General features: G+C 56.7%; 1 protein-coding gene across 1 annotated transcript; it reads right to left on the minus strand.

Moving 5' to 3' along the window:
- Positions 1-1,622: 1,622 nt before the first annotated feature.
- Positions 1,623-10,675, minus strand: CA7 (carbonic anhydrase 7). The gene is made up of 7 exons (XM_040253430.1): positions 10,575-10,675; positions 7,828-8,025; positions 4,762-4,880; positions 3,705-3,800; positions 3,539-3,601; positions 2,902-3,057; positions 1,623-2,402 (listed from the first exon to the last, which is right to left on the minus strand). Exons 1-7 carry the CDS (start codon positions 10,612-10,614, stop codon positions 2,280-2,282), a joined length of 795 nt encoding a protein of 264 aa, XP_040109364.1. The 5' UTR covers positions 10,615-10,675; the 3' UTR covers positions 1,623-2,279.
- Between the last annotated feature and the right edge of the window lie 548 nt (positions 10,676-11,223).

The following is an 11,223-nucleotide window of genomic DNA, read 5'->3' on the forward strand; positions in this document are numbered from 1 at the left end:
GCCTGCAGGAGTAAAACGGTCTGACCCTGTGCAGGAGCAGCCCTTGGTGAGGGACCTGTGCCCCTTGTGCCCCGACACACTGGGGAGAGGTATGCCCCGAGCATGAGAGTGGAAAGGGGGATTGTCAACAGAGCAAACCTCTCCCTCCCCTGCCTCCCTGGGCTTGAAGCTAGAGGTCTGAGGCCCAATTTTGCCCTCTCCTCATGGCCTCAGCCAAAGCCCAGAGGTGTCCCATGACCTTGGAGTGCCCTCCTGGTATAGTGACCATGACAAGCTATGGCCAAAGTGAGTAGACACGGATGCACCCCTGGCCCTGCCAGTACCTGCAGGTTGGCCTCCTTCCCAAGGACGTTCAGGCACATCCTGAACATGCCTCCTTCCCAGGCGTGCCCTGGTCCATCTCTCCAAAAACCTTGACCTTGCATCCCCTCAGTTCTCCCTTCACCACCTCAGGCATACGTTTGCTGTCCCAGTTTTACTCCCCGCCCCACACTCCTCAGTGCCCCCACTGTCCACCATCCTCCCTGCTCTGGCTCATCTGGGGTGCAGCAATAGCTGGGTTTCCAACCCTTCTGGACTTGGGCTGGGACTACGGTGAATCCAGCAAGGCACTTCAGTGCACGTTTAAGGAGACGTGCACTCTCAATGTCATTCAGATGCAGGGTTGGGACCTGAGGGTGCATGCGTCTTTAAATTTTGCACCCTGAGAGATCACTTCTCTCACCCCAGCCCCACCCTGCCTCAGACTCCTCAGACCCTCCACCCGCCACCCCCCCCCACCTTTCCAAACACTCTCATTAGGTGTCTCAGACCCCACTCTGGCTTTCCCCCTCAGCAGCATCTTCCAGGGATGTGCCCAGGTTCTGGGCTGGATCTCTCACTGAGTACCCTCTCCCTCCTGCCCCTCGGCCTCACCTACCACCTTGAATGAAGATGCTCCAAACCTCCCTCCACCCTCTACCTCTCTTCTTGGCTCAGACCCCAATACCCCACTCCTTCCTAGCACTCCTCTCCAGGGCCCCACAAAAGCTGTGTGTCCCTCCTGGTCTCCTCTTGCCCAGGCTTTCCTGTCACCTCTCTCTACCCAGGGACATATTCTGTACTCCCCCACCCCCCCCCCTCATTGATAGCTAAATGCTATCTAAATCTCTCTCATTCAGCCCCCTGCTCCCAGCCTTCACCACCCTGTATTCTTTCTCCTGGCTGCTGGCCACCATCTCCCCCTGCTGCCACTCCTGCCTGCCCCCCAACACTCCCCAGGGATCTCCCCCCTTTGCACATCTGGCCTCGCCCTCCCTTTACTCCAGATCCTTCCTGACTCCACTAGCCTTGGAGAGAGTCCCAGGCCCTCCCCCGGGCCTCCAGCCCCACTGGTGCTTCTCCACTCCACAGACACCCTGGGCTCTCACCTGGGAGCTGGCACCTCTGCTCTTTCTGCTCAAACACACTGTTCCCATCTCTCTGCCTTGGAACACTGGTTGGAATTTAATCCCTTCACCAGATGAAGTTATCACAGTCTGAGCTCAGTGCCTATGGCCCTCTCAACATCCCGTGCTTGACTCATCACCATGGCCTCTCCGATGTCCAGAAGGGTACTTGATAGAACACAGGCACTCAGTGGGTATTTGTTGCATGAATGATTGAATTTATTAATCAGTGCATGGAGGGATTGTCATGTAGGTTGCTTTGGTGGCTGGGTGGGGATGGAGGGAGATACTACATAAGCTGTAGCCAGTGCCTGCCTATGGCAGCAGGTGGCTGGAGGGAGAAGGCCACGTCACCCGCAGCAGGCTGAGTCCCAGTTTTAATGGCCTGGCAGTGAGGTGCGTGCATAGCGGAGGCCCGCAGAAGAGGTAATGCTGAGAGGGCAGCTCTGCCCACTCTTCTAATTATTGCTTGAGTCTTTCTGGGAGTGCCAGCTGCTTGCCCCAGAGAGTTTGGTCTCATCCGTCACAGTGTGAGCTCGGAGTAGGACTGCTGCCACTGCCAGTGGGGAAGACAAGAGGAGGTTCCCAGGGGCCTTTGGGTCTTGGAGAGCAGAGGCAGCCTCAGGCTTGGACCACACTCGGCTCAGGTCCCTTCCTGTCCCCAGGGCTGCTGAAAGGTGTCCCCTGACTTGAGGGTCCCGTCAAGAAGCCTCCAGTGTGGCCAAGGAGCAAGCCAACTGAAGGAGGGTCCATAGCAACCCCAGGCAGGGAGCCTAGGATGGTTTGGTGTCTGCTGACATGGAAGCCCTTGGGAAGATGGTGCCCCGGTGACTGGCTGGGCAGGTAGACAGCTCAGGCCCGGAAGGAGGCCTTGACCACACGGCCCTTCAGTGGCTGTGGCGGCCGGAAGTTGTTCACCATATGGATCCTCTCATCCTCCTCTGAGGTGAAAAGCAGGCTCCGGAATTTCTCCATCTTAGGGCAGAAGAGATACTCAGGGCAGAATGGGGGAGCTGTGGTCCCCTCTGACCCCAGACACATCATCTGGCATACCCTGCCCAGCCAGCTCTGCCCCTCTCTCCTCCTGTCCCTAGGGCTTGTCCCTACTTCCCCCCACTCATTTCATGTTTGGGAGCCCCAAGCTCAGTGACTTATTCACTAAAGAGCCTCTGAACCTGGGTCCTGTTCGTGTAGCTCCAGTTCCAATCTCCGCTCTAGCTAAGAATCGTCTGCAAATGCAGCATTCAGATTCTAGCACACTAGGGGAGGTCCCAGGATCCAGGGATCTCTCCTAGCCTGTGTCCAGGTCCTAATGACTAACAACCAAGCTGACCCCCACCCAAGAATCTGAACATTTAGTAGCAAAAAATGGGAACCTTGACGGTGGGACCACAGGCTGTAGTCTGCTATGGTCATGCTGCCCAGGTGTGCCTGAGTGTCACCTCCCTCCATCTGCTCCTCTGGGAGGACTCACCTGCCTCTCAGAGATACGGATGGGCTCCCGGAGCACAATCCAGGTGACGCTCTCGCTCAGAGGTGGTGTTGTCAGGGACCCGGGGTAGGTCCAGTAGTGCCGGCTGGCAGGCAGGAGGCACTTGGGGTTGAAGCAGCTGAACTGGGCCTTGGTGCCCTGGGCCAGGGTGGGGGACCCAGGAATCAGCATAGACCTCCCACCAGGATGAAAGCAGCACCTTCCCAGCCCATTTCTGTCAATAGGGTTTAGGCTTATACGGCCCAGTGATGCAAACTGTGGGCAAATGTCTGTGACCCCAGAGGCCATCACCCATCCTTTTGGATTAGAAAGCTGTGGCTCCTAAAGCTCTCAGGGCACCATGTTCTCTCCTTTGCCCTCGACAAACCTTAGTGGTGCTGCCTGTCGGAGGACCATTAATGTGATAAGCATCTTATGAATCCTATACCCAACCAGATGGCACCCTGGGCATGCAGTGGGGAGGAGTCAGTTGCAGCGCCCCACAGCTGTAGACCTGCACCCTTCACCTCTGCAAGGGTCTGCTGCAGGGAGGAGTGGGAGGGCCCACTCCATGATCTAGCCTGGTCCTTCCTCTCCCCCCAGGCTGCTCTGGATCAAGGGCACCGACCCCTGGTCTCACCTTAAACCGAACCATGTAGAGCGCATCTGTCAGACGGTTCATGCTGGGGTGCTCGTCTCCTGTCTGTCAGACAGAAGGCAGTGTGAGCCCAGAATTCACTATGTTCTGGGACTAGGGGTGGCACCAGGCCTCCCATGGCCCTCTGGGTCCCAGGTAACCCCCTCACCTCCAGGAAGACACCAACCACAGCCAGGCCATCGGGCGCTGAGGCTGCCTCCCCAAAGGTGCTGTACTTCTTGGCGTTCCAATGAACCAGGTGCAGCTACAGGGCAACAACAGGCCAGGCCAGTGCTTAGTACCTCCCAGGGTCCATGAGAGTTCAGGGCTAGTTTTCCCTTACTCCCACAGGACTCCTGGCCCCCTGCAGGAGGGGCTCCTCTGGGAGTCATGGGTTAAAGATAGCATTAACCCTGCTCTAGGTCTGACCCTTTCCTGAGCCCCAAGGGACCAAAGAGCTCAGCCCTGCCCTCCATGAACTGTGAAGTAGATAATGACCATCTAACGTGACACCTCCCTGAGGAAGTGGATCCTGCAGCTGAGGCCAAAGAATCAGAAGAGGGTTACCCAGTGGCACTCTCGGGGCAAGGTATTGCAGGCAGAAAGAACAGCATAGGTAAATGCCTAGAGGTATGAAAAAGCCAAGCTTCCCAGGTGGCTCAGTGGTAGAGAATCCGCCTGCCAATGCAGGAGGCACAGGAGATGTGGGTTCGATCCCTGGGTCGGGAAGATCCCCTGGAGAAGGAAATGGCAACCCACTCCAGTATTCTTGCCTGGAGAATCCCGTGGACAGAGACGCCTGGCGAACTACAGTGATGGAGTTGCAAAAGAGTAGGACAAGACTTAGTCACTAAACAATAACAACAGCAACATGAAAGAGCCAGGTGTGGGCAGAGAGTCATTACATGCAGGTCAGTATGAGAAAAGGTCAAGGTGAGATGAGGCCAGGCAAAGCCCGGTCACGCAGGCCCTTGAATGCCAAGCTTAATCCTTGAAGGGTTGTTGCAAGGCTGTGATGGGACTGGATTCGCCCTTCAGAAAATTCTTTCTGGACACACAGATCAGCACAACAGAGGGCCAACTTCAGGTGGAAGACTCTGTGCTGAGGGTGGGTGGAGGTCCCCTAGGGGACTTCACTCCCTCCAGTGACCCACATTGGGCACCTAGCAACCCCCTGACTCCCCAGTACCCCACTCCTTCCCCCATCAGGCAGAGGAGGGTCTTACCTCGCTGGGGAATGACTTGCCATCCACCGTGTGCTCCGAGCCCACACCGTGCTTCTTGCCCCAGTGGAAATGGAACTGCTTAAGCCGGTAGGGCCCATCCAGGGGGCCCCCAGACACCACTGAGGGGAGAAGGGGGACCTGTAGCAATAGCCGTGAGAGACCCCACACTGCCTGAAGGCGGCAGTACTAGCATCAGGGCAGTGCCCAGAAGGGAGATAAACTCTTCATTTGGAACATTCCTGGGGCTAAGCAGACTTGGATCAGTCCCCATGCAGTTCCCTATGTCCTTGACTGGGCCAGGGCAGAAATCCTGGAGGCCTGTAGGTGGCAGAGGAGTCTGGTACTGAGAGGGTACATCCTCCCCACTCCTGCCCACTTTCCAGGTAAAGCTGGGATGTTGCTTCTCAGATCCCCGTCGCCACTAACGGTAGACGTCCCATCCCTGCAGCCCTGACTCAGAGCTGGGTCAGAAGGATTCTCTTCTTTAGTCTTCCTGGTAACTCAGGACAGAACCTATTATTATTCCTATTGTATAAAGGAGGAACCGAGAGACACAGAGGGCAAGGTCTTTGCCCAAGGTCACACACAGCAAGGCACTGAGCTAAGATATAAGCCCGTATCTACTTCATGTAAGTCCAGAGCCCAAGGCCCTAATCACCAGGCTGTGTTGCCTGCCCAGAACCTGGTGGCTCCCCAGGACCTGATGTCCAGAGGCCAGCTCCTGAGGGTCCCCACTCCAAGGGTCAGGCCCCTTTCTTGACCAGAGTCCCACCCTCATGGCCTCTTTGGCAGGGCCAATTTATGCTGGTTTTGTGACTTTCCTACTCTGATACTCAGTGAGCAGAGGCCACACACAAGGCCTCCTGGGACTGATTGAATTTCTAGCTGAAATAGATCTAGCAGTGGAGGGAGCCCCCACCAGGCCTGAATGTGAGCTCCTGGATCAGGTGACGGCCCTGGGCTCAGAGTTCCACTAGGCCCCTCCAGGATGGGTGACCAGGGCAGGGCCCTGACTCCTGTGGGCCCCTCGAGGAGGAGGATAATGGGACAGCCCAGAGCCCCTGTCTCGCTGTCCTGCCTCACCTGAGCAGCAGGTCTGTCCATGGCAATGCTGGGTGGTTAACTGAGCCTGAAGGTGGTGGCTCTGGGTTGAGGCCCAGTGATGGGGAGGGCCTACAGACTGAGCTTCTGATATGGACTGGGAGGCTCACTCTTCCGAGCATACCCCACCTGGGACTCCATAGTGTAACCTCTTAGAGAGTGGCCTCCCTCCCTAACCCGTGAGCTTGGCTTCCTCAGCCTGCTCTCTGCATCCTGAGCACAGGACACACTGCCATTCATGGTGTACTTACTATGTGTTCAGGCACTCTGCAGACATGAACCCCTACTGTGGCCTAGAGGGGGACACATTGTTATCCTCCTGGCCAGATGTGGCACAGAGGCTCGAAAAGGTAGGTCTCTTGCCTAAGGTCACACAGCTGGGAAGTGGCAGAGCCCCAACTCTCTCACTCCTAAGCCTACTTTCTTTCCACTGGGACCCTAACCCCTCAGGCCTGGGCATTCTGTTAAGGGAGGGAACCCCAGCCAGGCTAGAAAGTGAGCCCCTGGATCCGTAGTCCAGAGGAATGCTCCCTTGGGCCTTCCCTACCAAGAGTGGCCTTCACTGAGCTACTCATGTCTGAATTGAGCCCTCAGTGCCCTCTGAAGGTTATTCGGAAGGTCCAGTCACTGGAAAACTACTCCTTCACAAACTGTGATCTTAGGTGCTTCCCTGGTGGCTTAGTGGTAAAGAATCTGCCAGTGCAGGAGAAGCAGATTCGATCCCTGGGTTGGGAAGATTCCCTGGAGAAAGAAATGGCAACCCACTCTAGTATTCTTGCCTGGGAAATCCCAAAGGACAGAGGAGCCTGGCAGGCTACATTCTACAGGGTCGCTAAGAGTTGGACACGACTTAGTGACTAAACAACAACGTCATCAAGAGCCCCACGTGCCTCCATAAAGCTCTGGGTGAGAGCCTTTTACTTAGAATTCAGTACCAGGAATGCTGTGTCTCTCTTCTGAGGATCTGCTGCATTTCCTCCCTTCTACAGCAAGAAATGTAACTGATCTTCTTTCCTTTTTTCCTACCCTACTGGAGAACTCGGGACTAAGAAAATAAGATCATTCCGATCTGGCTTTCCTCCTCTCGTCTGCCTTTTGATTCTCTATTTGAAACTTGAGTTCCCGAGTACTTTTATTACATGTATGGGGGGCAGGGGTCGGAGACAGAGGGGCAGAGTACCAGTCACTTCCCTATGTAAGAAACTTTAGCAGGTTCCCTCTTTGTCCCACTCGACCCCTCACAGGCCTGGTCATAAGGACAAAAATCCCTATACTAAGGAGCACTCCCAAGCCTTCTGTCTAGGAACTTATCATGGAGGAACCCTCTAATCCCAGGGCAAAGAGACCCTGGAAGGAGCTGCCACAAGCTCCCCCTGGGCTCCCTTTGGTCCAAGATGGTTGGGATTTGAGGCTGTAGTTGGGCTGGAGACTTCGGAGTAGGACCAGGCAGGTTCTGGCCCTCCCCAGCTTACTAAGTTTCTGCTAGCCCATCTTAGAGGCAGGTTCTTAAGAGGAATAAACAACTGCCTATGACCTTAACAAGGGGCCTGGCACGCAGAACATTTTAGCTCCATTCTCTTTCTGCTGGGCTTAACCAGATCACACACAGAGGAGGGTTTGGCCTTAGGCCACACAGCAGGTCAGTGATGGGGCAGGGAGCGGAAACAAACCCGACCTCAAGAGCTAAATGAAAGAGAAGAAAGAGAATTTGTATTTCTTGTGCATCTACTACATGCCAGCACTACAGACATCACTCCGGGTTTTTCATTTTTCCTCTCTGTGACCCCAGGGAGGGAAACAGGGTCTTAATGCCCCCTATTTTATGCATCAGGAGACGGAGGCCTCACAGATGGTGAAAAGTGGAGCCTTCCTTTCCCAGTATGGCGTTCTGCCTTTCTTGAGCCTGCCCCAATCAGGTTAGGATCCCAAGGAGAAGAGTGCCAGCGGCTGGCAGGGACCACTTACCGGTTCGGTCATCGCTGTCATTGAAGTCCACTTGGACAGAGTGGCCATTGTTGGCGATGCTGAGGGATCTGCAGGACTCATAGGAAATCTCCAGTGGCTTCAGGCTGGGCGAGTACACAGCCTGGCTAGATATGATATTGATTGGTGACTGGCGGTCTCCCTGGGCAATGGGATACAGCTTGTGCCAGTGTGAGGGGCCTGCAGATGGCGGGGAGAAGGCAAGGATTCAGGCCAGCCTGGATCTCAGGGCTGCAGACGAGGGCATCTGTGGGGGATGGTCTCCATGCCATATCCTTTCAGAGGTCAGCCTCTGCTATGGAGTCTCATGGTCTGGAGCGTCACTCCCAGCTCTGCCACTTCCCCTCTTAGCCTCCATTTTCTTGTCTGTGAAATGGCCTCCCCAAAGCTCTCTACTCATAGCTGATAGGAGATCCAGAGAGCTAACGCGTGGAAGGGAGCACACAAAAGCTACAGGCTCAGGGGCGATTTGGGGTAGCAGGTCCTCCCCAACACCCAGCATATGTTTAGAGAGGTCCCCAGGGCCTCGAGGTCCCTGACCCTACCCTACCGGGTGTCTGGCCTCTTCTTGCATCTGACCAAGTTCCAGTCGGTATTCATCATAATGATAACAAAAGCTCACATCAACTTCACTTTGGTTCTATGACATGCATTTGCTTCTCATAATAGCCTTGTCAAGTAGAGCCAAGTGTGATTCCCATTTCACAGATGAGGGCACTGAGGGTCACTTGTGCACGTGTGCATGCACACTTGGGTACAGGAGTAAACACACAGTGTGTGCATGCCTTGCCCCCAGCTGCCCTCCTTGGGCATGTGCAGGTCCAAGGAGATTTTCATGTGCACACACATATGTGCACAGTGGCCTGAGCTCACCGCATCCAGAGCGGGCAGGCCCAGTAACACAAGTGTACAAGTGTGCAGCCCTTCCAAGTATCTCTGACACACACATAGGCACCCTCACACAGAGATACCCCCTGTTGCAAACCCGGGTCTGCACTAAGAGACTACAGCAAACCACATGCTCGTGCACACACATGCACACCTGTGTGCACACCCACGAGCACCCACCACCTGCCTCCCAGAGATTCCATCTGCAGCCGAGAGGCTCGGCATCTCCCTGGGGAACATCCTGAGATGCAGCCTATTTTTAGAGCCACTGCCGGCTGGTGCTTCTCCCCGTTTTTGGCTTCTTAAGTTTTCCTGAGAAAACAGCAGCAGGTGCCGACAGAGCTATGTCCCCAGCGGATGACTCAGAAGCGTGGCCCAGACCCACTGTGGGTTATTTTTGAAGTCCTGTGAGCATGCCGCATGCCAGCACCTCCATCCTCTGTCCTTCCCGCCCTCACTGTCCCTAGGCTGGGTGACCCAGGACTGGGTGAGGCACAGCAGCTTCAGGGAGGCCAGCTTCGGGGCAGACCTAATGCGATACTGGACATTCAGTGCTGGTGGTCAGGACTAGCAAGAAGGCTAGAGTCAGGGGACTTTGACTCTGGGGAAGGCATCCAGAAGCTGGCTGGGAGCAGGAGCTGGGCGTGGGGGAAGAGAATCTTCTAGGAGGGTCCTGTCAACCTGCCCCTTCTCTGCTTCTCTCTGCATCTCTGCAGATCTCTGTTGCCTTGTTCTGAAAATCTCTTTCTAGCTTTCACATGTCCAAACAGGGTTTTCCCCTTCAAAATATGCTCCTGTGTGCTTGGGACCTCAGAGAGGAGGCAAAGACCCCACAGCACCTCCCTAACTCTCTCTGGCCCAATTGTAACCTCCAGACACCCAGACTTGGCACCCAGGACCCTCATCCACCCCTCACAGAGTGCCTGCCTCTCTGCAGATAAGTAGGGATGGGGGTGTTCCTCCCACCAACACTCCCCTTCTCCCCACCCCCACCTGCCTTGCTTGGTTTCCTCTGGATCTTGGTTCCTCAGGGAAAGCTAAGAACCCTTATCCCACATCCCCACCCCAGCTTGCTAAGAAATAGCCTCAAAGGAACTGCCCTGCCGCAGACCCACACTCAAGCGGTCTGGCTCTCACCGTCTGCCTCTTCTCCCTTCCTCTGAATCTTAAGGAGGAAACTGAGGCAGGATCGAGGAGCTATTCTCCCGGTCAGACCAGGAGGCTGATGTGGGCCATCGGCTCCCTTGTCTCACACAGGGACGTGCTCAGACACTCTGCCAGAGGCAGACACGCAGACACATCCGTGCGCCCTTAGATGCTCCCTTCCTTCACATACCTGCCGACTTGAAAGCTTGGACGCTTCGACGGGCAAACTCTGCCGGGGACACCGCGCCCTTGCCCACGCGGAGCCCAGCTCCTGGGAGGTCACTGCACACCAGCCGTGCGCGCTCCCCGCACATACACCGCGCAGCGCGCTGTGTTCAGCCCGCCCCCAGCTGCCCTGGGCTACCTCCACCCGCTGCGCACTCCAGCGGGGGATGAGTGAGTGTCCGGCCCAGGTCCCAGCGAGCTGGGTCGTCAGGGGCTGCGCGGAGGAGGAGGCAGGACGCACTTGGCCGCGGGTGGCTTGCTGGCGGCCGGGCCGGACGGAGAGCAGCGCTCACTTTGCGCCAGTTGCGGGGGAGCCAGGGCTCTGACCCGGCGGGTGGGCCGGGCTCTGGGGGCTGGATGGGAGAAGGGTCCCCGTCTCGCCTGGAGGATAGGGGGCTTGCAGGTCCCGCTGGGTGGGAGGGTCAGGGGCGAGTCCCAGTGGATGGGGGCTGGCTGGGGTCTGTGCCTACCGTCGTTCCGGCCGTAGCCCCAGCCGTGGTGGCCGGTCATGCCGTTGCCGTCACCTGCCGGCTCGGCTCAGTTCTGCTCGCTCGGGCTGCGCTCCGGCCCCGCTCGCTGCTGCGGAGCAGCCTCTTAAAGCGGCGGCAGGCGGGAGGAGCGGTTCCCAGGGGACCCGCCCCCCCACCCCCCAGTAGGGCGAGAGAGGCAGGCCCTGCCCCGCCCTGCCCTCTCCCACCCACCCCGCAAGCCATTTGAACCCTGAGTTGAGATGCGGACTTGGGGGGGGGTGTCAAGGGGACCTAAACCCCACCTCCCCCGTGACCCCGGCGAGCACTGTTCCTCCTTCCCTCCAGCACGTGTACAGCCTCTGGGGGAGGAGAAGACACCCATCATGAGGGCCGCCTCTCTTTCTCCACACCCCCACCGTCCCCCAGGCTTGTCCCTGGGCGGTAAATCCCACCACCGGACACCTGGGCTCTGGGCCCCGAATCCTCTTGGACTGGGATCCCTTGAAACTGCAAATTGCACTGACCACCAAGTGTCCAGGAGTGGACTTTCCCCCGTTTGGTGAAGGATCCAGGTGCTGGGCCAAGCTTTGGATCCTTCCTGTTTCCTAACCCTCTCAGCTTTCCTACAACAATGGGTGGTATACTTCCA

The sequence above is a fragment of the Oryx dammah genome, unplaced genomic scaffold, assembly GCF_014754425.2.
Source record: "Oryx dammah isolate SB20612 unplaced genomic scaffold, SCBI_Odam_1.1 HiC_scaffold_13, whole genome shotgun sequence".
NCBI lineage: Eukaryota > Metazoa > Chordata > Mammalia > Artiodactyla > Bovidae > Oryx > Oryx dammah.

Bases quoted from the DNA above. Each gene is read 5' to 3' on its own strand.
- CA7 (XM_040253430.1), bottom strand. From the start codon at position 10,614: ATGACCGGCCACCACGGCTGGGGCTACGGCCGGAACGACG. The intron at 3,801-4,761 runs GTAAGACCCTCC...GTTGCCCTGTAG, and splicing joins GCAAGTCATTCCCCAGCGAG to CTGCACCTGGTTCATTGGAA. The intron at 2,403-2,901 runs GTGAGTCCTCCC...TTCTGCCCTAAG, and splicing joins TCCGTATCTCTGAGAGGCAG to ATGGAGAAATTCCGGAGCCT.